Source organism: Pararge aegeria, chromosome 23, assembly GCF_905163445.1.
Source record: "Pararge aegeria chromosome 23, ilParAegt1.1, whole genome shotgun sequence".
NCBI lineage: Eukaryota > Metazoa > Arthropoda > Insecta > Lepidoptera > Nymphalidae > Pararge > Pararge aegeria.
The window spans coordinates 12,227,636-12,252,812 of NC_053202.1; the positions used below are offsets into that span (position 1 = coordinate 12,227,636).

A 25,177-nucleotide genomic window follows, 5' to 3' on the forward strand; every position below is an offset into this window, starting at 1 on the left:
ATGCTTTCAAGCAACCTTGTCATTAAGAAACTCATCAATTGTATAATAACCTCGCTGTAATAAATGTGTTTTAACACATTCTTTAAACTTATGGATTGGTAGGTCCAAAATTACCTTAGGAATCATATTATAAAAGCGTAAATCATATTATAAAAGCGTAATAATCATATTATAAAAGCGTATTATAAATAATAGCTCATGGAAAGCCTGCAATGATGTAAGTTCCATGATTTTTGGCACTTTTTGGGTGCCAAAACTCACATCACTGCAGGCTCCTACAGAAGTTTTCACTTCAAAAGTATGGATCAAGAACTATTATGCCCGAGACAGTGAACATGTTAAATGAATCGTCTATTCTTTAAATTAGAAACGGTTTAAGTGGTTATGTCCGGTGGCCGGCTGGTGGTGCTGGACCGGCGCGGGCGCGACGTGAAGGCGTACCCGCTGGCAGAGGGGTTGGCGACCATCGGCAGCGACCCTGGCTGCGACATCCGCTTGCTGCTGCCCACCGTCAGCCCGCACCATGCCACCGTCGTGGTCCACGCTAACCAGGTCACTTTTTTTATTGTTTAGTCTGCGAAAATTTTACATGCATCAACATATACCAGGGATGGCAAACCATTGACAGACATGCTTAAGATGGCTAGCAATTATAAATGTTGGGCACGTCATTAATTGAGACACTACTTGTGTATTTGTGCTATAAAAAATAACTGATATTCGAGACTTACGCTTTCTTTTCTAGACTCCAAAGTTTAAAGCGTTCTTAGGAGGTATTATGAAAATTAAGCTTAATTACTGACTTAATTACTAACGCCTGCTTCTATCCAATATTCTTAGGAGGTGTGAAAGGGAACCCATATAGAAACGAATATAAACGAATATAATAAATAAACTCAATAAATAAATAATTAATTTGTGTTTAAGTACATAAAATAATTTAATATATTGTTCACACCGGCTATGTTGCCTGTATAAAAAATTGCATTTAAAAAGGTTTGCCATCTCTGCCATTACAACGAGGCAGTTAAATATATCCCGATTGTTGAAGCTCAACATATTCATATTCAGATAATACCATAACATTATTTGAATATGAATGTGAGTATGATTCAATTCTTATGTCTGGTTACAGAATTCTTGTGTATTCTAAATTCTAAATCAAAGTTGCTCTCCTAAGAATTGACACAAAAACATGTATTGTTATACATGCAAATTTTGAAACTGCAACCCTTGAACCTAGTTTATCTCGCTTGCTCGTGTTTAGTTTGACATTGAAGTCGGGATAAAAAGTGCGCATTTGAAGAGACTATCGCCAGTATAGAAGTTCACCTTCCACCAAGAAGGCTAGAAACAAAGCTGTGATTGTTCAGCTCATATAAACAAAAAAAAAAAGCAATCGCAATCGAGGAGTTGATTTTTCAAACTATAACGAAACGTCGGAGTAAAATGGACATAATGTCACTCGTTTCGCTGGAAAAAAGGTAATAACTTTTCCTTAAAAATTGTAAATGATTTTTGTTAAGGCATACTCATATCGACCCCTTATCCACCAACTGCAGGGCACGGGTCTCCACATTAAGATGGGTTCAGGCCGTAGTCCACTGGTCTGCGTATTGGTGGACATCACACACCTTTGAGAATATTATGGAGAACGCTCAGACGTGCAGGTTTCCTGTCGATGTTTTTCCTGCACTGTTGAACTAACTGATATTGTAATTTCTTAAAACGCAAAAAACTCAATGGTACCTAATGTATACAGGTTGGTATATAATTTGTTCTTGAATATATTTAGACATATCCAGCACTGCACCGGCTGTGAGTAATTTCTTGTATCAATGATTGTATGAATATACTTGTTATACACTACATCGGGTATCGCCGCAAATGTACTACTGATTTTTGTTTTACAAAAAATTTGAGCTTTGAAACAATGCGAATAAGATCCATTTTACTCCGATGTTTCAAGTATTTCCGTACTCGAATACGACTCCGCGATTGCGAGCGATCTAATCTTGTACTAAGGATGTACTTCTTTTAATACTTGCACTTTCGCATATCGAAGCTGCAACAACGTCATAACGTAATTGGTGTTATGACACTGGAGTTACAGTTCAAAATTCTGTACTACAGATTGATATTTTACACACGTTCCGTCAAAAGTACAATCTCTGTAATTGTCGACTGATTTAAGCTTTGAAATAATGGTGATACGTTCCCTTAGCATTTTTATATCGTGTAAAGTACAGCATGGCTAGAACAGGCGGGAGGCATTATATGTATATAATGCCTCTATTATAATAATAGGGAACATAGAATAGGGGAAGTTTACCACTGAATATTATAACACATATATTATTTGGTTATTATTTCCACTTGTGCGCCAACGCTCTGAGAGTTGATAAAGCTGTGGGAGAAGATAAATTTGTATCCATGCTAGCTGTGCTGATGGTTTGTTTGTTCCCAGACGGTGGTGAGCAGTATAACTGTGGGTGAGACGTTCGTGAACGGTATCGGCGTGAGCGTGTGCGCGTTAAGACACGGGGACCAGCTGGCGGTGGGCGGACGCACTCTACGCTGGGAGTACGACCAGCCCGTCAGACCCCCTGCTATGATGAGCTTGCCCGGTGAGTAATACACTATTTTGACCAATGCATTATCTTCTTGCCCTTATTTCATATCGCCCCCTGTAATACGACCTTTCTTAATCTTCATTAATGTAGATAATTTATGATTGAACATGTAATAGCACATATAATCTTATTTAGTGGTTAAGGCTTAGTCCACCACGCTGGTCCAGTGCGGATGTGCGGATTAGTGGATTCAGAATCTTATCATTGGACTGTACTTTTTCTGATAACAAAAAAAGAAAAAAGAAAAGAAAACTTTATTTGGATATACACACACTAGAATTAAAATACAACTTAATAGTCTAAACAACAATTATAGGAACGGTGTGATCCCAAAATGGTCTTCACTCAGCATGTTTGCAGTGCCTGTTAAGACACAGCGTGCATAGCCCTTGGACCCAGGGTATGCACAAGGTGTTCAGCACAAACATAAAGTAAAATTTATATTTTAGATATGTCGGTTTATAATCAAATTACTTTACGAAAGTTATATTTTTGATTGATTTAATACTATTGTCTATCTACTGCTAATTGAATAAAAGTACATACCCTGATTTACGTCACAAAATTATGACACACCATTCGGCAGCATTTTCTAAGCACACTGATGATGAGAATATTTTTTCCAACATAGGTATGTTTTTAGCGTCTCGATGAAAATTATTAATATCACAATATCCTATATCATTCCACACTTTACGTAGGTATATTGGACAATAAAACAAAAGGAAAGCAAAATAATCGATTGGTGTGTACAAAGCCGCTTAGTCAAGAATAGTTTTCGTAATATTTATTATTAAACATACGTGTTACTTTATCACCTTTTTTTTTGAACCCAAACAAAGACCGCACGAATATGCTTTCATTATAAAATGAATGAATAAACTATAAAATAACGTTAACACATTAAACTATCACTACTCAAACTTTTATAAGTTGCTGAATTTATGCACTTGAACCGTTTATTTATCACCAACGCCATAGAGCATTGTTCGAAGGTAAACAATAATGGCGATTGAATATGCTAATGATAATATTGCAATCGAAATTAGTCAAAATATGTCTTTAATTTTTTTGTAAGTATGGGTACGAACGCTATTTTATTTTGATATGTCAACAATAAATAGAAACAATATTTATTGTTAACTTTCTCACTTTCCAATAATTCCTGGAATACTTTTCATAAAAAAATCAAACACGTAATTGATTATCCACTTCCGTAAGCAGTGCTTATAGACACCCATACATAGAGAATTTATGAATGAAACTGTTCACACAAGACCGATGCTAATCTTGTAAGTACAAGCGCAAGATTATAACATTACACGACACACACTACTAACTTGCACGCACACATCTAGCAGAACGATTCTTTCTTTGGGCGTGCTTATTTTATTTGATATTTCTATGCAACAGTAGAGGGCGTCTTATGTCGAGTGATTCATAATAATTGATTTACCCTGCAATCGATAACATGAGATTTAAATAATAATATAGGTATTTTTACGTGTTTTAAAAGGTAAATGTTTAGCATTTACGTTTAAAAATTAAAATACGAAGTAGAAGATTTTATTTTGTACGCTATTATACGCCTCGCGCGCGCTGGTTGCGCTGTCGCCTGTCTAGCGACAATTGACCTAGAAGTTTGGCCGCTCATTACTAGATGGCGCTTACATATATTTTTTACTTAGTGTTTTTTTAATTACAAAACTTTAATGGTCCTATCTGAAGGTTCTTTAAGACCCTGAGGGTAGGTTATGCACTGCTTATTTGCATATATGCAATGCACGCCACTGCTCGTAGCTTTAGTTTTAAGTTGACGAATTTAGTTATCGCCATCAATTCACTTCTATGTCATATTTTACATGTAATGTACGCATCAAAAGTGCCATCTATGTGCCTATTTGAATAAAGAAATATTTGACATTGACATCAACAACCACTTCTCTTTAGAGTTGTTTCTCGAGCAAACGGTTAGTCAATACACACCATTTAACAGTTAAAAGTAATTATTTTACCTCTAATGTTCAAAACGTTTACCATAGCATGGGAAAATAAGAAAAGGTTTGTGAGCTAGCAACATTCCGCGGGTGTAAAGTGAGACGTGCGCAGGGCTTTTTCACTGTTTTTGCTGAATGAAAATTCTGTATGGAGATAAATGTCTCCAACTTTTCAGCTGGTTAAAATTATCATAGAAATCCGGAAATTCCAAAATACTAAGTTGTGGTGTAGCTATTAATAAACAAATACTATGCAGACCAAAAAATAATTGTTGTCTGTACAATGCCACTTTGTTCTAGTGTAAATTATTGCACTAATTCAATAGTTATTCTATTGAATTAGTGCAATAATTTACACTATGATAAATTTCTGAGCCAAGATGGCTGTCACTAGAAAATAGTGAATTAAATTTTTTTTTCCTAACTCCCAAAATATTAGATTAGATATAGGGTATCATGATATTTAAAGTCACGTGGTTTTTAAGAATACAACGTGTAACGGAATTAAGAAATGCTGTTGAAGCGTGCATAAGTTTGTTTCATAAGGAAAATTTTAAATCAAAAGAAGAATATTTATTTTGCATACAAACCAATTCATAACATTCTAAGTGTTTACTTATGACAACCCTATTGAAGATAAAATACCGACACGCGCATAGCACCTACGCGACGCGTACCTAATAAAGTGAAAGGAGTCAATGGATTCTACTTTTGTGATGTGATGTTAGGGCGTTATCAGGTTTCTTTCAGTAAAAACTATGGCAGTGGTTTACTAAAAAACTTATCGATTTTCGGTTTTACAGATAAGTCACAAGTAAAATAAATAATGTGCTTGTAAAGCATCTGAAGTATTATTTCGGTCTTCATTAACACGTTGTATAATGAACATTTCCAAAGTCTCCGATCCCGGAAGTATCTGTTAGAAAAAAGAGTCCGGATCGAATTATCCATAAGTACTGCCAGTCATCAGTTTGTTTTCCCTTACAGCTTTGCCGGCAGTGGCGGGCCGCAAGCGTACTCGAAGTGGTCGCCGACCGTTGGGAGAGCATCAGCGCGCTTCTATGCCCGGTATGTTAACATCGGCTTCTATTTCTCTCCTTACCTCACCTTGCACAAGACGTTGGTTGAGCCTTTAACAGTCGCTGCTGACAGTAGCGTGCATAAGGGTTTTAGCCAGGGTAGGCATAAAGCAGGAAGATTGCATAAAATTTATAAAATCTTCTATACTAGTATGAAATTTTTAGGGTAGGCAGTGCATTTTTGCATATATGAAGTGCACGCCACTGGCTGCTGAACTAAAGGCTCCTGCCAACAGGACGCTCTGCCTGTAACCACGATGCTGTGCAGACGAGCTGGCGATCGCAGTAGATGCTAGTAGTACCACAGAAGACGATGCTGCCCGTTTCCGTTAAATTCCCTCAGTCGCCTCGTACCACACCCGCCGAGTGTTGAGTGCGACTAGATATATGCGTAGCAGCAAAGTCGCATGTCTTTCGGTACGATATTATAAAGGTTATAGTATATTTCACGCCCCGCCGCTTCAGCTCCAAAACAAATTAAGATGTTATTAGAGAGTAGATGATCTATCATATTAATTGTATGTTTGAATGTTTAGTTTTTGTTATTATTGAATTTTTGGTTATTGTTATATTATTATAATTCTGCGTTGCTAATTTTTTTTTTTTTTTTTTATATCTTACGACAACGCACACATCGCCACCTAGCCCCAAAGTAAGCGTAGCTTGTGTTATGGTACTAAGATGACTGATGAATATTTTTGCAAATAATATATATAAATACTTAGAATATACATATAAACACCCAGACACTGAAAAACATTCATGCTCATCACACAAGACAGCAAAACAATTGGATGAGCATTGCAACATTTAGCGTTATATAATGCTACGTTCTACAGAGCAATTTCCTTTAACCTAACTACTATAAATTATTTATAAAGTCATATGCCTTGGCAACCAGAAGACAAAAATGTAAAAAGATGTCTTTGACACACAAGCAAACCTGTTTTTTACCTATGTTCAGCTTAACTACTACACCAATGTTAATGTAATTAGGCCACTTGAGATCTCTCCCAACATGAGGGTTTGCCCATAGCCACCATGCTGGGCGGTGTCTTGGTGATCTCAGTAGATGGTAGTAGCACGACTCCCGCGGGAAGAGAAGGGGTGGTGACAACTGTATTCTGATCTGCCGTCACCATATGGATGAGGTTGACAGAAGCCTGCACAGCCGGCATGGCAGAAGACCAAAATTACATCCCCCATTGTATCCCTGTCAAGGGATAAAATAACTTGTCCATCTCTCAAAGCACAGTATTAGGATTAAAACACATTAGGTCAAAAATTTAAGCTGAGCTATTAATATGTTAACGAAAAACAACAAATGCAAAAAAAAAACTTGTTGTTAAACTATTGGGGTCCTTACTGAAAGACAGCATTGCAAAATACCTTGTGTTGCTTATAATAAGGTTCGTTTGTGCTTGCAGGTTGTGGATAGATTAAAAGAAATACGTATGCACTTTGTTTTTTTTTTTTTTTTTGACAGCTTGACTGCAATCACACCTGATGGTAAATGATGATGCAGCCTAAGATGAAGCGCGTTTGCCTAGAAGATGCCTATTCACTCTTGATTTGAAGGTACCCAGATTATAGGTATCAGGGAAGACGGAAGATGGGAGATGGGACGACTTTCCGGTGCGGATCAGAAAGGAAGAAGCAAAACGCTTCGTACGTGTTGATGGTATTTCAACCACGTAACGGTGCAGATTCTTTCGGTGCCTCGCAGTTCGATGGTAGAAAGGAGATGGTTTGACCGAATCGAATAGCTCCTGAGCACACTCTCCGAAATGTATCTTGTAGAAAACAGCCAGACAAGCAACCTTGCGCCGGTGTTCAAGGCTTTGAAGTCTACTGACTACAAGGTCGTTGGCAAGGTTTAATTGCGACTGGTTATTAGTATTTCACATTATTTAATTTGAATGGCTATGCTTGTGTGCGCTGTGTATTTATAATAGGAGAATGTTTGTAAGTACGTGTAAGTTGTCAAATATTTAGTACTTAGCCTTATTTAACTCAACAACTTGGCAGGTACCAACTGTCTGTGGTGGTGTAACACGGACCTGAATAGGTGAACCATTGACGGTCAACATTTGTTTTAATAATTTAACTTTATACTATTTAAATGTTTATTATTTGTATAAATTATTGTCATTAAAGCTTCTTATTGTTAATAATTTGTCTCGCAGCATCAACATCAGCGATTGGGAGGCAAGTTGCAATTGTGCAGCCGCAGAGGAGGCAAACAACCAATGATCAAAACGGTGAGTTTAAGTCACATTTAAACTGGGCTTTCCATGCTAGAATAGGTTCTGTGGGTCATGAAGTCGCAGGCAAAAGTTGATAATAATTGTTATACTGATAAAATAAGTACTGGACCTTTTTGTGACAGCTCGACCAGGGAAGTTCTAGTGCCATGTTTATTTGTCATCGGGTTGGTCCGTGAATTAATGCAAAAAAAATCCAAGCCTTTCAGAACAAACAGAACATTGTAAAAGCATGGTGGTAGTATTTCCCCGGCCAAGCTGTCACAACAACTTCTAATACTTAGCAAAATTGACGTAATTCTCTGTTATATTAAAGTCTTTAAGTTTGTGCACTCATACCACATGTAAATGAAAAAAGAAATAATACTTAACAGGCTTTAGAGGAACATTATGTATTGTCTATGAGACTTATCTGTGAAACCGAAAACCTAATAGTTTTTGAGTAAACCACTGCCATAGTTTTTACTGAAAGAAATCAGATACAGCCCTAACATCACATGCAAAATTAAAATCATGTGACTCCTGTCACTTTATTACGTAGCGTATGTACTAGCTTTTGAGTAAACCACATCACATTAAGTGACTTCAGTCAATACAGTTATTAGGTATGTGTCGCGTAGCGTAGGTACTACCCGCGTGATGGTATTTTATCTTCAATAGGGTTGGCACAAGTAAACACTTCGAATGTTATGAATTGGTTTCTATGGAAATATAAATATGAATCTTTTTCCAGGACGATTCCATATGATATATACTTATGCTTCCTTCAACAGTATTTCGTAATTCGGTAACACAATGTATACTCGTGGCCTGCACTCAGAACTATTACCAATACAACAGAGTTGAAGATTTTAGTAGTTTCAGAGTCACGTTATCAATAGCAAAAAGTTTTAACATTGTTGATGTTTTAGAGTCAATGCAGATGGCTGCCAACACAAGTATCAGCCGTCCCCGGAGCAGCAGGCACGGTGATGTAGAACCTGTCCCCGAAGGAGTTGACTCGAGCCACAGGTAAATGAATAAATAAATAAATAAAGTAGTAAGCGTAGCTTGTGTTATGGGTACTAGGATAACTGATGAATATTTGTATAATATGAATAATATACATAAATACTTATAATATACAAATAAACACCCAAACACTCATTCATCACACAAACATTTTCCAGTTGTGGGAATCGAACCCACAGCCTTGACGCAGAATGCAGGTTCGCTGCCCACTGCGCCGATCTGCGGTCATAATAAATATAGAAGCGGTGATAGCCCAGTGGGTGGGTCTTTGACTTCACTTTCGGGGCTAGGCGAGTTCGATTCCCAGCACGCACCTCTCACTTCTAAGTTCTGTGCGTTTTAAGCAATAAAAATATCACTTAACGTCGAGAGTTTTCAATAATGTTCTCGAAAGGTGTGTGAAGTTCACCAATCCGCACTTGGTCGGCGTGGTGGACTACGGCCTTAACCCCTCATTGTGGGAGGAGACCAGTGCCCTGTAGTAGGCACTGGATTTTCTTTTTGCATCAAATTAATTTTTATTTTTTTTATTATTTTGTAGACCTAAGTTTATGTTTGTAATAATTGTTAAGTTATAAGGACGTAGTGTTTGTATTATATTTGTTATTTATCAATAACTTACCCATAGAGTATACAAACACTACGTGAGACCATGTCACTGTCTGTCCGTGAAAACCTGTGACCTTAGGTCCCCACTAAAAATCGTAATAGTGTTGCAGTATTCCTTACCAGTTACTGCCTTACTGCCTTGTGGTGCGGCACCAAGCTTAGTAGGTGACCCTCTGACCGCAAAGAAGCGACATAGTTCAAAATTATAGTATTTTTTTCTCTGTTCTCTTGTTGTAGTATGTTGTAATTTATTTATTGTGGTTAATAAAAATATTTATTATATTTATCAATTAATTTAGGAAATCCACTGCCCGCCCTAGTCTAAAGAACATGAGCCTCAACGATACTACCAAGGCCAGCCTGTGGATAGAATCTCGCAAGACGCCTCGCGCTCTGCCTCGGATGTTGCCTCGCGCCCTGCCTCGCTCCGAGCCGCGCAGCGTCAAGAAGAGCACTCCGCTGCGGCTGGCCGTGCTGAAGAAGGCGCAGAGTGCGCACAAGATGAGGGTCACCAAGATACAGGCGCCCTCCAAGATAGGTGAGTGCCCCGAGAGCCGTGGCAGTTTAAAATGTTGAATAAAGCATAACTTTGGTAAAAAGTAACGTCGAGTAGTAAATAAATAATAAATAAATACTATACGATAATTCACACATAATAGCCCCAAAGTAAGCGTAGCTAGATATAACATGGGAGTTAAGATTACTGATGAATAATATGCATAAATACAATATACATATAAATATAAGCACCCAAGCTCAGAAAAACATTAGTGTTCATCACACAAATATTTTTCAGTTATGGGAATCGAAACTAAAGCCTTGGACGAAAATAGGGTCGCTGCCCACTGCGCCAATCGGCCGTCGTAGTAGGAGTAACTTATCCTTGATAAAAACATACTGTACTGATTTTCCATGAAAACACTTAAGTGTTAGTCACTTTTAAATTTTTTTCATTGCTGAATAAAAAGATCGGTTATTCGCTGGTTTACCATTTAAAAACGTTACGTATTTTGCATAGCGCATAAGACATTCTTACTGCAAACAAGCACTGAAAAACCTTTGAAAGATATCTTTAAAAATGTTATTATTGGCATATTAGGGTATGTTCAGATGATTAGCGTTAAACGCACGCCTAGTTTTGGTACAGTGTATACATGACCTGCGCTTGTTCAATTCAATCGCATTTCCTGTTTTCTGTCGTTTTTGACCTGGTTTCTGTTATCCTGCAATTTAAGTTCTACATTTGTCAAAAATAGATGTCGAAAAAATTTTCTACAAGATACCGCTGAAACGGTATTTTTGGTAGATAGGGGAAACTATACAAAGATTTTTTAATTTCTTATTTTTTTTAACCGAACCCTGCTTTTATCATCATAGGTAAAAAAAGATTGAGAACCTCTTCTATTTAACACACACATACACATATATATAACAAACAATAGAAAGTACATACACGCGTACAAGTACGCGTACGCACACGAAAACTTACACGCTACGTTCATACACCCAAACTTGTCTTCAGTAATATAAACGTAGTAATGTAAACAGGAGATTTTAAATTGCAAAATTACAAACATTTATCGCACAAACACACCATTACGCACCATTATGTTTTTAATAATAAGTAAGAGATAAAACTAACTACATTTTTGTAAGATTTGTGTGTTGTTACACACATTTAAGATTTATAAACCTACTTGTACATGATAATATGAACCAAAAAATAAATTTATTATTAATATTTTTTATTTTGTCTATCCCCTATATCTATCAAAGTTCCGGAATAACTAACTACCTTTTAACTGAATTTTAGCCTTGTGTAAAATAGTGCGTGTAATTGTTAACGCTTGTCATGTGAACCGGCTCTTAATTACTACTGATGACATTGCCTCACGGGCGAGTTTAATGCCCTACACTAATTATGCAATAATTACACACTCTTCCGATATAGCCGCCATACCAAAATGCATAATTGCAATAATATGCTAATACAATGTTGAAATTAAAAGTTCGACAAGCGCTTTTACTTTATTTTTAAAATTTCATTAGGTTGCACTTCGACAAGAAACATTGTTATTGAATTGTTTATTTAATTGTAATTCAATAAGAATTCGTTTTTGTAGGATTGTGTAGGCCAAATTTTTTTTTTTTATTTAATAAAGTGTTACTTATCTTATTTTAAATACAGTTTTTTTCACCAAATGTTACTCAAATGACAGTGTTGGTCATCCAGTCACAGATTTCTTAGCAAATTAAACCTCTATTCTAGTTTTGTCTTTCGATAAAACTTACTCTCATTTACAAAAAGTTAATTATGCTACTGTTTACATGCTAAAAACCAATAAAACGATGTTCCTTACATACTTGCGTCGTTTAAAACACTATATCCTCTCATCTCTAGACCACACGAAGCAAGCTGCTATAATGCTGATGGCGGGACATACCCCAAAGCCGAAGCAACCTACCCAGAAGCCAAGACCTTCGTTTATTGTGAAGAGACCCAGTCCAGTGCGGGGTAAAATGAGAGGGAGCAATATATCGGGAGTGAGTCCTCTTGGAGTGACCCCCACGCGGTCAAGCGTACGCGCAGCCGCGAGGGCCAGTGAGGAAGGATCGGTGGATACAAGCGTGAGTGACACACAATGAGTTAACTATAATTTTTAATAATCAAGCGGTGTGTAAGAAATTGTGTTTGCAAACATTTTCCTTAAAACCTATTGGACCATTTTAAACGTATTTTACCATGACCATTTTTATAAAGGTTATTTTATAATGTTACTAATGTAAATTTCTTGTTTGAAAGCACCCGGTGCGGTTTTTTTTTGTTTTTTTATTAAGACGCCAACCAATTTCACTATATGTTTAAAAAGCACATTTAATATGTCTATAGTGTTTCAGCATTGAATGATTTTTTTTTCATTAGTAGGAGACTCGAATAGCATGGCTCTGAAAATGATTTAGGATATTGAACCTGTAGTGCGATATAAGACTGGATATCATATACTTTGATAATCAAAAATTATTATATTGGGAAAACGTCTAAAAGTAGTAATTGTCTCAGTCACGCATAGTAGGTAAAGCATTTAGTTTTGGCTCCCCATTTTTTATGTTCAGTCTATTTTAATATTCTCTATTTCCCAGCCATAGGGCATAAAAGGTTGCTTTACTATTTAGCTTCAGATTCTCGTAAGGTTTTTTAAAAACTAATTCTCCCTTGCACAGGTATCAGTTTTACAATCACCGAACTTGCCTAGGCCGAAAAAATCTGCGCTGAAAAAGTCTTCTGCCAAAAAAAGCACAAGGAAAACAGAATCTATAAAATTCGACCTGAGCAACTTGGAAAATCCTGAAGATCGACCATCTGATGTGGTTATACTCATGGACACGACGAAAGAGCCCTCTTACGAAAGCGCTTCAGAGGAGGATGTCTTGCTTCGGTATTCCGATTCCTCGAGATCCCCATCGCCGAGACGGTCAATACATTCCCGGAGTAGCCGGAGTAGTCGGATTCTAGAGAAATCACTCGGAGACACTTACGCGAACAGTCCATCAAACTGGAGTGAATCAAGTCTCTCAGAGTCGGCGCGTCTCAGAAAATCTCCCAGTCAATCAAAATTAGAATCACCGCGTCATAGAAAATCTTCTCGAGGAAGTATCATCGTGGAGAAGGCACTTGAAAGTTCTTTCGATGACTCACAATATACGCATGGAACAAAGTCTTTCACTGATCAGAGTTACATTACGACGGTTGCATCTACTCGTAAAAGTGTAACGCGCAGTCCGAGAGCAACTAACCAGAAGTTGGAATCTTATTCCATAGTGGATCTGGTCTCTATGGATTCGACTGGATCCGATAGGTCGGTATACGGTTCCGCCGGATCGGAGTCGAGCACAGTGCCTTATGCGACACCCAGGGCTGGCAGAAGCACACGAGCTAACAACTCGTCACTTCTAAGTTCAAGCACTCCTTATGCCGATAAAACTCAGGGTTCCCACCCAGTCTCTCCTGACATTTCCGTTAGAACTAGAAGAAGTTCCTCGCTGAAGGGATCTAATCGTTCCAGGAACTCCACAGTTTCCAAAAGAAGGTCCGCCTCACTGACAACTCCAGAGAACACGCAAACGCGAATCACTATAAACAGTACCAGAATCTCCAGAGCTTCACGAAGTCGATCTAGGATTAACGATAGTGATGTGCTTCTTATGGACGATGATGACGCGTCCCCTAAATCATCTAGGCGAATAAGTAAATCCAGTCTTGCGAGTCCTGTACCGCGAAAGAACATAACTATAACCGAAACTCCTGGAACGGCATCAAATGGCACCAGCACACCTGAAAATAAATATAGCCCCGAAGAAGCTACAACACCTATGTTGAGCATTCAAAATTTCCTAGAGCAGAGCTCTTTAAGCCAGAGCTCGTTGTCTTCACAAAGATCGCTAAGGCGAAGAGAAGGAGTAAATTTTAAGAGGAAAACAATTGCCGGAGAACGTCCACAGTCCAAAAAATTTAGAACGAGTATCAAATCTAGATCGCTCATAGCGAGTGCTAGAAGATCACTAAGAGCCCTGCAAACATCCTTAAACACCATGGATCCCTCTCAAGATTTATCTCAAGATGAAGAAGATGTAACCACCCCTAAAAGTGCCGTCAAACCAATCCAAGAAGGAGTAAAAAACAAACATTCGTCCGCTAAAAAACCTCAATCGAAACGCTCCATTATCGATAACCTCGACGAATCAGATTTCGTAAAGCAACTATTCAATAGTCCTGTCAAAAGGAAACTGTCCCGAAGCATGACAGAATTTTCTAGGAAAAAGTTATTCGAAGAAGACGACGATGTCCGTGCACCGACCAGGAATACCATAGCCGTATTGGACAGGACTCCAGACAATTCTATTATGGATCATACGGAAGCTTTTACCCCTGACGTATTTATTAGTCCGTTAAGTACGCCTGGAAATAGCCCGAACATAGCTGGACTGAAACGATTTTTCCACAAAACTCCGGAAAAAAGTGTATTACAAATTCGTACCAGAAGATCGATAAAGAATGATTTAACCGATGTGGCGGGAGTGAAGCAAGTGTTCGCCAAATCGCCAAGAAATCGTTTGAGTGATGTTAGAGTGAAAGAAGTATTTGGTTCGTCACCGGAGAATGACTTAAGACGCGTAACAGGAGTAAAAGACCTATTCCGCTCGGCGAGGAAACAAAAATCGCCTAAGAACTCATTGCAAGACGTTAAAGGTGTAAAAGAGTTGTTTAAAAATAGTGTTTCTAACGACTTGCGGAATGTTTCGGGCGTAAAGACTGTTTTACGTGTCAACTCCCCAAGAAACAACTTGTCTGATGTCAGAGGAGTTAAACAATTGTACAGAGAAACGGTTGATGGAAACAACCTTAGCGATGTCAGCGGCGTAGATGAACTATTTCGTGAAGGGGAAGATTTGGACACCACTTTCGATCAGCTTATAGGCAAACCTCCGGTACGGGCATATACTAAATCAAGAAGTTTTACTAAAGTGGTCAAATCTAAACAAAGACGCAACGCAAAATCACTTCACGACTCCATCAGTCTTATAAATGAAAATGTTGAAGAATGGTTGCAAAATGAGCTTAAAAAGCGCGTACACAAAGAGGACAGGAAATCTACGAGCAAAACAAATTTGACGCGGGAATTGCAGAAGTTAAACACTGATACGGTACAAGGAAGCGCACCTTTGCAACTATCTCGCTCTCGGAACGTTACAATGACTAGGAGTATAAACTCGGAAGACAGCCAAAGCAAAAAGTCTGCATCAGAAATTTACAGCACCCATATGTTGCCCATTAAAAAACGATCGCTTGTTGAAGTGACCAGAGGGAGTAATATTCAAAAATTACCTATAAAGAAAAGAATGGTGGTTCATTCCACGCCAGTCAAAGGTAGAGTCAATATTACAATGAACGCCTCTGAACTAGGTCGTGTGTCACCTATAGCTAATGTCATGACAATTATGAAGACAACAGATATAACTACTACTGGGTGAGTTTTTTTGTAATATCAAACAAGTTAAAAAATAATGAATAAATAAAAGTTAAAAAACTGAAAACGCAGATTGCAACAGGAACCGCTTAGAAAAATATCTAGAATAAACAGAAACTAGTACTAGTCTATATTTGTATTACATGTTACAAACTTTAAACATACGTAATTTTTTACCCTTATAAATGCGAAAGTGTGTTTGTTTATTTGTTTGTTTGTTTACACTCTAACTAAGCAGCGAATCAACTAGATTTTTGGCAGAGTTATTTGAAAGAATGGAGTGTAATATGGACTACTTGGTATCCCAGAAGACAAACGGATTTGTAAAAAACCGTAACGACAGACGATTAAAGCAGGGCAACAGCTAATATTGTATAAGTTAACAGTAATTTTATTTTGTTTATGCATTATAATTATTTACATTTTAGGTTACCGCAAAGGGAACTTTCAAAATTGATTAGAGGAAAGATTTTCCAAACGGATGAAGAGATTTTAACGACGGAACAACTATCGCCAAAAATGCCAATGAAATTATCACCTAAGATTCCATCGCCAAATAAAGCATCACCAAAAATGACGCGAGCTTCAAGAGCTAGTAGCAGAAATAAACGTCGTGCCTCTTTTGTTATAACTAAGAAAAAACCTGTATTAAGTCCAAAACCTAACAAAGAGACATCTGTATCTCGAAGTGGTAGCAAAAATATTGAAGATAATCCAAAAAGCAATAGACCTACCATACAAACACAAGTTAAAGATAAATTGTCAACTCCTAAACTTACTAGAGCGAAGAAAACTTTAGCTAGTGGAGCCCCAAACCGCAAACAGAGTGAAACTAAAAAAACCACTAGATCTACTAGAAGACATTCTCAAAATAAAGAAATACCCAAAACTCCGAAGAACACCAGGGCTAAAGCTACTAAAACCACTGTAGTTGTTACAAAGCCACCTACACAGTTAAAGCTTAATACCAATAGTAAAATAATTGCACAAGAAACTAATAAAACGGGTAAAACACGAGTACAACAAGATACAGAAATTGTGCTGGACTTAACGATAGAAGAAAAACAAACTCGTCGCACGAGGAATGCCAAAATTGCCGACATCAAAACAATTGTAAAGAAACCTAAAGGAAAGACTTTTAATTCAAATATTACTGAAGAAATTAAAGAGTCTAAACAAAATAAACGCGGCAGAAATATAATATTAGAAGCTGAACCAAAACCTGCAACAAAAAGAGGAGTTGCAGCAAAATCGGCGAGCATTGCTGATATAGTTGAAGGTCCAAAAGGAATAAGAAATAAAAACACGACAATATTACCTCATTCTACAATTGGATCGAAAACTACAAGTGACGTAGATAAAGCGTCAAGTATTGCCACAGTTGAAAGTAAAACGCGACGCGGGGCGAGAAGTAAAAACGTCACTTTCAAAGATGAGCCAATACGGAATAGTAAAAGCAAGAGTGTTCAAAGTGAAGAGAAAAATAGTAGAGTGACAAGAGGCAAGAAAAGTGAAGGTGCCGAAGAAACAGTAAAAAAGGGCAAAAATATCGCTAAAGATACAGTGAAAAAAGGAAAAAATAGTGATGAAGACGCAGTCAAAAAGGGCAAAAATAGTCCTAAAGATATAGTGAAACGAGGTAAGACAAGTAAGGAAACAGTGAAAAGGGGAAAGAAAACTGTAGAAGATAACTCAGTAAATGAACCAGATCCAACTGCAGTAAGGCGAACAAGGCAGTTGCAAAGTGACAAACGTGAAAATACAGTAAAAAAAGGCATAAATGATGTTCCGACAGTTAACATTGCTGAAACGACTGTCGGGAGAAAAACTAGGAATGCATTAAAAGCTAATGAAACTGTGAAAGAAACTACAAAAAAAGGATTAGAAGATATAAAAGAAGGTTCTTCTAAAGGAAAGCGAAATAGGAATGTGAGGGAGAAAGAAGTTTCAGTTGAAAATACTAGAGGAAGAAAGGTTAGTAAACATGCATGCAGTGGCGTGAATAGATAGTATGCAAAGGGTATGCAGATGATATAACATGACGAAAATCTCCAGTACGAGTTATAAAAAACTTAAGGAGAGTTATAAAAACCTTAAGAATTTATAACTCATACCGGAGACTTTCTTCAATTTGTATCAATATGTCTTCATACCCTGTGCATACCCTCTATGCACGACACTTCATGCATGGATATATGATCCATGGATATAAATTCAAAACATTGTCAACATCATCAAGTCAACACTGTACCGGGTCTCGTCTCAGAATGAGACGGGTTTAGGGCGTTATAGCCCACCACTCTGGCCAAGTGTGTATTAATGTTGGCAAAGGCGTGTGAAGTCTACAAACTAGCATTGTTCCAGAGTGTTGGGTTACGGTCTAAATCCTTCTCATTCTGAGTGTTGAGTCGTGCTATACCCGGTAATGAGGTGATGATGATGAAAAACAAAAATGCATGCAATCAATATTATGGACAAAGCAGGCGTTACTTTACTGAATTTCATGATATCATTATCAATAGCCTGTAAAAGTCTACTGCTGGACTAAAGGCCTCTCCCAACGGGAGGGTTTGTAATCACCACACTCCGCAGATGGGTTCGTGATCGTAGAAGATGTTAGTCGTAGCAAGCTGCTGTCAGTTTTCCGTTATGAACTTTAAGATATAATTATCGTACGTTATCTTTGTTCTATGTAAATGGCGTGGTCTTGAAATTAAACTCAATTCTCGATTAAAAGATAACCGAATCGCGAGAGTAGTTTATTTTCTAAAAACCCTTTTCACTACAGGCTGCGGCACCTGTGAAGGAAGTCCCAAAACGGGGTGGTCGTTCGAAAAAAATTGTCGAGGAAGAGTCGGCAAGCAAAGGTATGTATGTGGTTTTACTTTCAACATTTAGTCTAAAATTTTATTTAAAGCAAGTTAAACTTTTCTAATATTTACATATCTTGTTATAGCTTGTATTACACCAAAATGTTGTCTATCCGTTTTTTTTTCTCTTTCTCATATATATAGGAAAATGGTAGATGAATTAAACTCACTCACTAGGCACGGTATCATTGAATATATGAATATAACTGTTTGCATAATTTTAAAATACTATGGATATTATGATAATCAATTTATGTTTAATTATTTATTTTAATGTATGTTCCGGTAAAATTTCGTTATTTATTGGCATTATTCTATCTTGTTGAGTATGGCTTTGGATTTGGTAGACAGTTAATCTAGTAATTTTTTTTTCTTCTATACATTTTATTATTTATGTATATATTACAACACTCTTGGCAATATCCCGTTCTCTTGCTGTAAGTCCTATCTACAAAGGTTGCCTGTAAGAGATTGCTTGCAGCAAAAAGGCCGCCTTTGCATGTCTACATTGTTTACTGTTTCATTAATGTTTCTTTTCCTATATGTATGTTTACGTGCAATAAAGTGTTTCTTCTTCTTCTTCTACTTTATTTACACTAATTAATACTTATTTAATATGTAGAAACTGTTTAAAATATAGAAAGACCACAACTATAAAGGATATTTCCTGTGCACAGTGCACTTTGCCTTCTTCTTTTGGATGTCAAATAACTGATGACGGAAAGATATAAATCACGGGCTGTATAACGCTTATCAGTGAGGACATAAGGTTCAGATTGCGAGTGTAGTATCTTTTCTAAGGAAGCGGTTTGTTTTCAGAAGCGGAGCCCGAGGAAACCGCAAAACCCGCGCGCCGAAAACGAAAAGTTGATGTTGACGAAACAACGATTAAAGGTCTATATTTATTTCATTAACTACTATGTTATTAGCTACAGAAAAACTAGTATGTTCAGTGTATCTTGCGTGACGTGAAAGCGGAGGAAGCTTAATTTGCTATACTCCGCGAAAAGCAGGAGAATCTGTATGGTGTCATTTATAATTTCTTTAATCCTTATACTCCACACCAAACAGATCTTCGGCAATGTACCCTCTACGCACGTTTCGCTCGCTACCGCGCGTTAGAATTAGGAAACACAGAACTCGGATGGGTATTCCAAACCTGTAACCTGTATATGTGGCATCATCAATAACAGTCCAATGCTGACTAAAGGCCTGACCCAACGGAAGGCTTTGGGCTTCGGTTAGGCCCAAACGCCAGGCAGACCGGCTGGTGATCCCATTAAAGAGTGTAGTAGTAGCATAGAGGACGCTAGTGCCTGCTCTCTGTTGTATTCTCTTTATATCGTTAAAGATTATAAAACTATCAAAATTATTCAGTTTCACACGTTTAAAGTACGTTATTGCTTACAGAAGCACCCGCCAAGAGACCCCGAGCAACTCGCGCCGCCGCTGCACTGGGTAACTAATGAATTATCACATATCTATACTAACGACGGCCGATTGGCGCAGTGGGCAACCCTGCTTTCTGAGTCGAGGCTGTGGGTTCGATTCCCACAACTGGAAATTTTTTGTGTGATGAATATGAATGATTTTCAGTGTATGTGTGTTTACTTGTATATTGTAAGAATTTATCTATATTATTCATAAAAATACTCATCAGTTATCTCAGCACCCATAACACAAGCTACGCTTACTTTGGGGCTAGATGGCGATGTGTGTATTGTCGTAGTCTATTATTATTATTATTATTATTAACTGAATACATGATCAAAGTACTTTTTATAACCTATAAAAATATATATCTAACTATCTTAGATAATAAGATGGGATCTTTTGTGTTTTAAAATTTTGTAAGATCTCCGGTAGAAACTAGAGTTCGTAGCGTGATAAAAATCCTCTTCTAATATAAAGAAATACACGAGCGTTTTTTAACGCTCGGTATTAAATTATGAATTGCTTTAACTCCATAGTTAAATATTAATTTACTATGTGATGGTGATAACAGAAAACAACCCGGCTAAGTTTGGTTTGGGCCCTTCTTAGGCCATTAGTTTATTGCTGTTTGACTAGATAAAACTGGGGTATATATTTTATCCTTTTCCCTGCTAATGCTATCCGTACAGGAGACTCGTGACCTATTGTAATGGGTTGTTGTTGTTGTTGTTGTTGTTGGTCTTGTTGTTGTTGTTGTTGTCGTTGTTGATGTTGATTATGATGATGATGATAATGGTGATGCCTTTCCAGTGGAACCAGCAGTGGTGGGTCGCAGCCGCAGAAGATAACAGCGCCCTAAGACATTTGCTCCGCCCACAAAGTACAAACTAATATACTTACGGTGAGTAACAATCAAAATAATTCCAGTCAATAAATATACTAATATACTAAAGTCAATGGTCTTCTCGCGAAAAGCTTCGACCCTTAAGAAGCTTTCGCTTGGTTGTTGGATCAAGGGTCGGATACAGAAGGCAGTAGTCCTTGAAACGCGTATTGTGAGGAGGTTCCTCACTCTAGAGCCCTGGCCGCCGGTTGCTTGGGCATTCAATAGCCCCGCAAGCGGAGGGTGGATGTTTTTTTTTTATAAATTTTTAATAGTTTTTTTTCAAGCATTGTTAAGAATTTAAATTAAATAAAATGAAAATCAATAAATGATGGAAAATAATAATAATAAAATTCATTATTTGGGCGACTAACACTTTAGTACAGGGGTTCCCAACCAGTGGCGTGCATAGAGGGTATACACAGGGTATGCAGGTGATATAAAATGAAGATGATTAACAGTATTATTGAAGCTAAATACCTAGTTTCTTAGCAGTTATCATTTATTCTCATGACTATTATTCTTCCTTAGTATTAAAGTATTCATTTAATAAAAGACATCTTTAAAGCCCACCAACCTGCTTTAGAGCAGTGTTGTGGGTCTGTACTCTATAAACCTGACTTCCCAAGGAGTGAAATAAAACAACTGGACTGCCTCTAATACTGTATATTAAGCTTCTCTATAATTCATATTACTTGTTACCTAATGACTCTACTACCAGTTCGGAATGCTGTCTTCGGCAGAGAAAACCACTGGCAAGAAACTGTTGCTCTTTTATTCAATAAATTAAAACAAGACTTATAAACACAATTACAACATTGTCATATGTTATAACCCTAGGTCCTTTTATACAAGACATATAAGACAGGTCAAACATAACTACTATGATCACTTATAACAAAAGTGCTGTAATTCCCTATTTCCTAACAAACGCATAGCAGATCAAGGACTCTTTTAAAGAATTTGCTACGGGCCCCGTAGCCCCTCATCATGAAACCAATACATACATAAATAATAGTAAATTTTAAGATAAAATCAAGAAAAATAAATCTACCCCAACAATGGGGTGGCTGAGCTTGGTGATCTACACACAAAGTGTGAAACAAGCTGCACAAAAAAAGTTTTGCTTGATATTTTTAACGTACAGATGGTACGAGACTCGTCTGTACGTTCTAAGGCGCCCAGTTTGGGAAGCCCTGTGCTAGGAAGACTTGACAATTTTACATAGTTGACGGCCGATTGGCGCAGTGGGCAGCGACCCTGCTTTCTCAGTCCCAAGGCCGTGGGTTCGATTCCCACAACTGGGCCATGTTTGTGTGATGAACATATATATATATATATTATAAGTATTTATGTAGGTATATTATTCATCAGTTATCTAAGTACCGATGAGGAAAATTTGTTTATTTATTTATTTTAAAAAATCTCGTCAGAGGCGCCGTCATACTTTATTTCCTTTAAATCAGGCCACCCCCGTTTTGTAGTCAAAAATAACACAATTCAATCTTTGTATAAATTCTCTTTTCTTCTTTCTGTTAACTTTTTATACATTTTTAATTTTATTTTCAGGTACATAGAAATGCAGCATTCATGGATAACGTGAAATCTGCGTTTAGTTTTATAATAATATATTATAGTTTCATAGACATCTTTTGATAGGTATTTTAAAAATAGGATTATGTCTCGAAAAATATTTTAATAATGTCGTATTATAGTCTGTCAAATGTTTTTAGCCGTAGATTAACCGTTGAGCGTTGTATGCCCAATGGGCTCAAACTGTACAAGAGTAAACATAAGCAAGCTATAGAGTTTGTTCCCACTGCTGGAAAAAGGCCTTTGTGGTTTACGTGAACACCATTACGCTTGTTTCTTACTAGGTGTGATGGTGTTCTGTGGAAACTTCTCGGGCATCCTCATCACTCACTCCAGTTCCCCAAAACTGTCGATTGAAATATGTAAAATGTGACGTTGAGTGTAGTGTAGTATCGCAGTAACCATATCTTCACAGAAACTCCTAATATACGCCCCTCTCCCTAATTCAGGGGGTGAGAGAATAGCTCTTGCTCTATTCCTTTTATGTATATTCTTAGATGCGTACTTTAGATATTTATATTGTTGTTTTGTTAGAGTTTCGCACCGCGAAAAGATCCGCGCGTTTTTATTTAGCAATTCTGTAAAACTTGCAATCATGTCGCATACCCCCACAATTGGGTTTTGAATATTCGCGCGATTTAAAAAAACAAAAGGTTTAATACTAATTTGCCATTCGCACTAGTTGCGGTGCGTATGAAGTCATGCGATTCTGTTAGCAATGCGGGGAAGGCGAAAACTCGTACGCGTATATAAATCGCAAGAATAAACTGAAAGACATTTATACGAAGTAAACGTAGCATAGTTTTCACGCAGCAACGAATGTGTAAAACTACACGGTCACCGATGAACTGTTATTTTTAAAGCGCTGCTCGCGTTCGTCGGATAATAGGCGGTGACGTTGCTTGCAGCAGTTTAAAAATATTAATTTCTAGAACTTACTAAATGTTCGCTGTACAACTTAAATAGTAAAGAAAGAATTTGAAATGAATAGTTTTTGAATGGAAACAATGTGATAACCTGACAAAGTTTCCTAGCTCCTTGTTTGACCATGGAACCTTTATAATCTTTACGTGAAAATTGCGTTCTGACAAGGCCTAAGGAGAAGGCAAAAAACATAAATGTATATATTTAATTGGACTTTTGGTAGAAGGAAATATTAAAATTGACTTTTCATCATATCAACCGATAGACGTACAGTGCTGGACATAGGTATTTTGTAGGGAGTTCCCAATTCCACGGTTTTGTGCTGCTTGGATCCAGCGGCTACCTGCGACGAGCGTGATGTCGTCTGCCCACCTGGTTGAGGGTCGACCAACCAGTCTGGGGACGCCATTCCAGCACCTTGGGACCCCAACGTCCATTCGTGCTCCGAGCTACGTGCCCCGCCCATTGCCACTTCAGCTTCGTGACTCGTTGTGCTATGTCGGTAACTCTGGTTCTTATACGGATCACCTCATTTTTTATTTGATCACGTAGAGATACTCTGAGCATAGCTCTCTCCATCGCCCGCTGAGTGACTCTGAGCCTTCTTATGAGGCCCATAGTTAACGCGAGGCCCGTTATTTGTCTTTTAGTATAAGTTAAATATTAAAATTGAATTTTAGTTGGAAGGTAAAGTTAAAATTGTATTTTAGTTGAAATTAAATATTAAAATTTACTTTTAGTAGTAGGTACATATTAAAATAGACTTTTAGCTGAAGTTAAATTATAAAATAGACGTTTTATTGTAAGTGAATATTAAAATTGAATTTTCGGAGGTAAATATTAAAAATATTTTACCCAGGATCCATTCTTTCTTACTAAGTTATCTTATCATCTTTTCATAATTTATAACCGTAAAGCATGTTTTAAAAATATTAAAACTTAGTCATAATGTAAATCTATTTTTCTTTTATTCACACGCTTCTTCAATTTTTTTACGATCAATCAAGAACTCGCCGGTTTTGACACAGAGTTGGCAAAAAAAAAACACCGCAGACTTTGGGTAGAGTTTTGTAAGTTAGCAGGTTTGGCCTTGCAACTTCAAATAATCTCACAAATTATTAACCATGTAGTCCAGGAATATGTATTGAGTTGGACTCCTTAACGTCAAAATAATATGGCAACACTCGAGAGATGTTGCTATTAAAGTGACAACGTAAAACTAGGCTTTGAATATTGAAATGTAAACCATAGTACGAATTTGCTCATCTAAATGCCAATATAAAAACTCGAGTCGAGAAATGTGCCACAAGTGAGATAAGGGCAAAGGATACACGCGTTCATACATTCTTGGGCCCGATTGGAAAGAGATGCAAGATCAAAACCATCACTGAAAATTCTGCAGACTATGTCACAGTTCTGACTTTTGTAGTACAATTCACAACTCAATTTATTCACACAACGATCCATGGTGTCTAATGTCTTATTTAAAATCGAAAATGACCAGCAAATACAGACAAACAATAATAGCACAGACAAACAGATAATCCGTGCACGGTACTTAAAGAAGGGTATCTAAGAGAGCTGTCAAAAATAATAGCTTCTAAAAAAAAGAAATCAGAACACTTTTTTTTTTAATCTACATATTCCAAACCACAATTACATGCTATGATAAAAATACTAAGTTATTGGATTGAAATGTTTCGCTGGCTGTGGTATTTCGTTTACGTTATTTACTACACTATTTCGTACTAGGGGTGGATACTGTTAACTAAAAGAATAGGTAATGACGTTTATTTTTAATCTCTCTAGGCTGATGCTATACTTTTAATTTGTTTTAATAATTATATTATTGAT

General features: G+C 37.2%; 1 protein-coding gene across 2 annotated transcripts; it reads left to right on the plus strand.

Annotated features, from left to right (window-relative positions):
• Nucleotides 1-353: 353 nt before the first annotated feature.
• On the plus strand, nucleotides 354-23,840 carry LOC120634052. Of its 2 annotated transcripts, none has more exons than XM_039904447.1 (14): nucleotides 354-552; nucleotides 2,468-2,627; nucleotides 5,618-5,698; nucleotides 7,896-7,970; nucleotides 8,885-8,984; nucleotides 9,893-10,131; nucleotides 11,995-12,221; nucleotides 12,816-15,619; nucleotides 16,048-17,593; nucleotides 18,408-18,486; nucleotides 19,309-19,383; nucleotides 19,900-19,947; nucleotides 20,734-20,824; nucleotides 23,620-23,840. In XM_039904447.1, exons 1-13 carry the CDS (start codon nucleotides 385-387, stop codon nucleotides 20,769-20,771), a joined length of 5,640 nt encoding a protein of 1,879 aa, XP_039760381.1. In that variant the 5' UTR covers nucleotides 354-384; the 3' UTR covers nucleotides 20,772-20,824; nucleotides 23,620-23,840. The 2 variants fall into 2 exon arrangements, with proteins under 2 accessions (XP_039760381.1, XP_039760380.1); XM_039904446.1 differs by lacking the exon at nucleotides 23,620-23,840 and adding an exon at nucleotides 22,376-23,607.
• Nucleotides 23,841-25,177: the final 1,337 nt, after the last annotated feature.

Bases quoted from the DNA above. Each gene is read 5' to 3' on its own strand.
- LOC120634052 (XM_039904447.1), top strand. From the start codon at position 385: ATGTCCGGTGGCCGGCTGGTGGTGCTGGACCGGCGCGGGCGCGACGTG. The intron at 12,222-12,815 runs GTGAGTGACACA...TCCCTTGCACAG, and splicing joins AAGGATCGGTGGATACAAGC to GTATCAGTTTTACAATCACC. The intron at 17,594-18,407 runs GTTAGTAAACAT...TTTTCACTACAG, and splicing joins AAAATACTAGAGGAAGAAAG to GCTGCGGCACCTGTGAAGGA.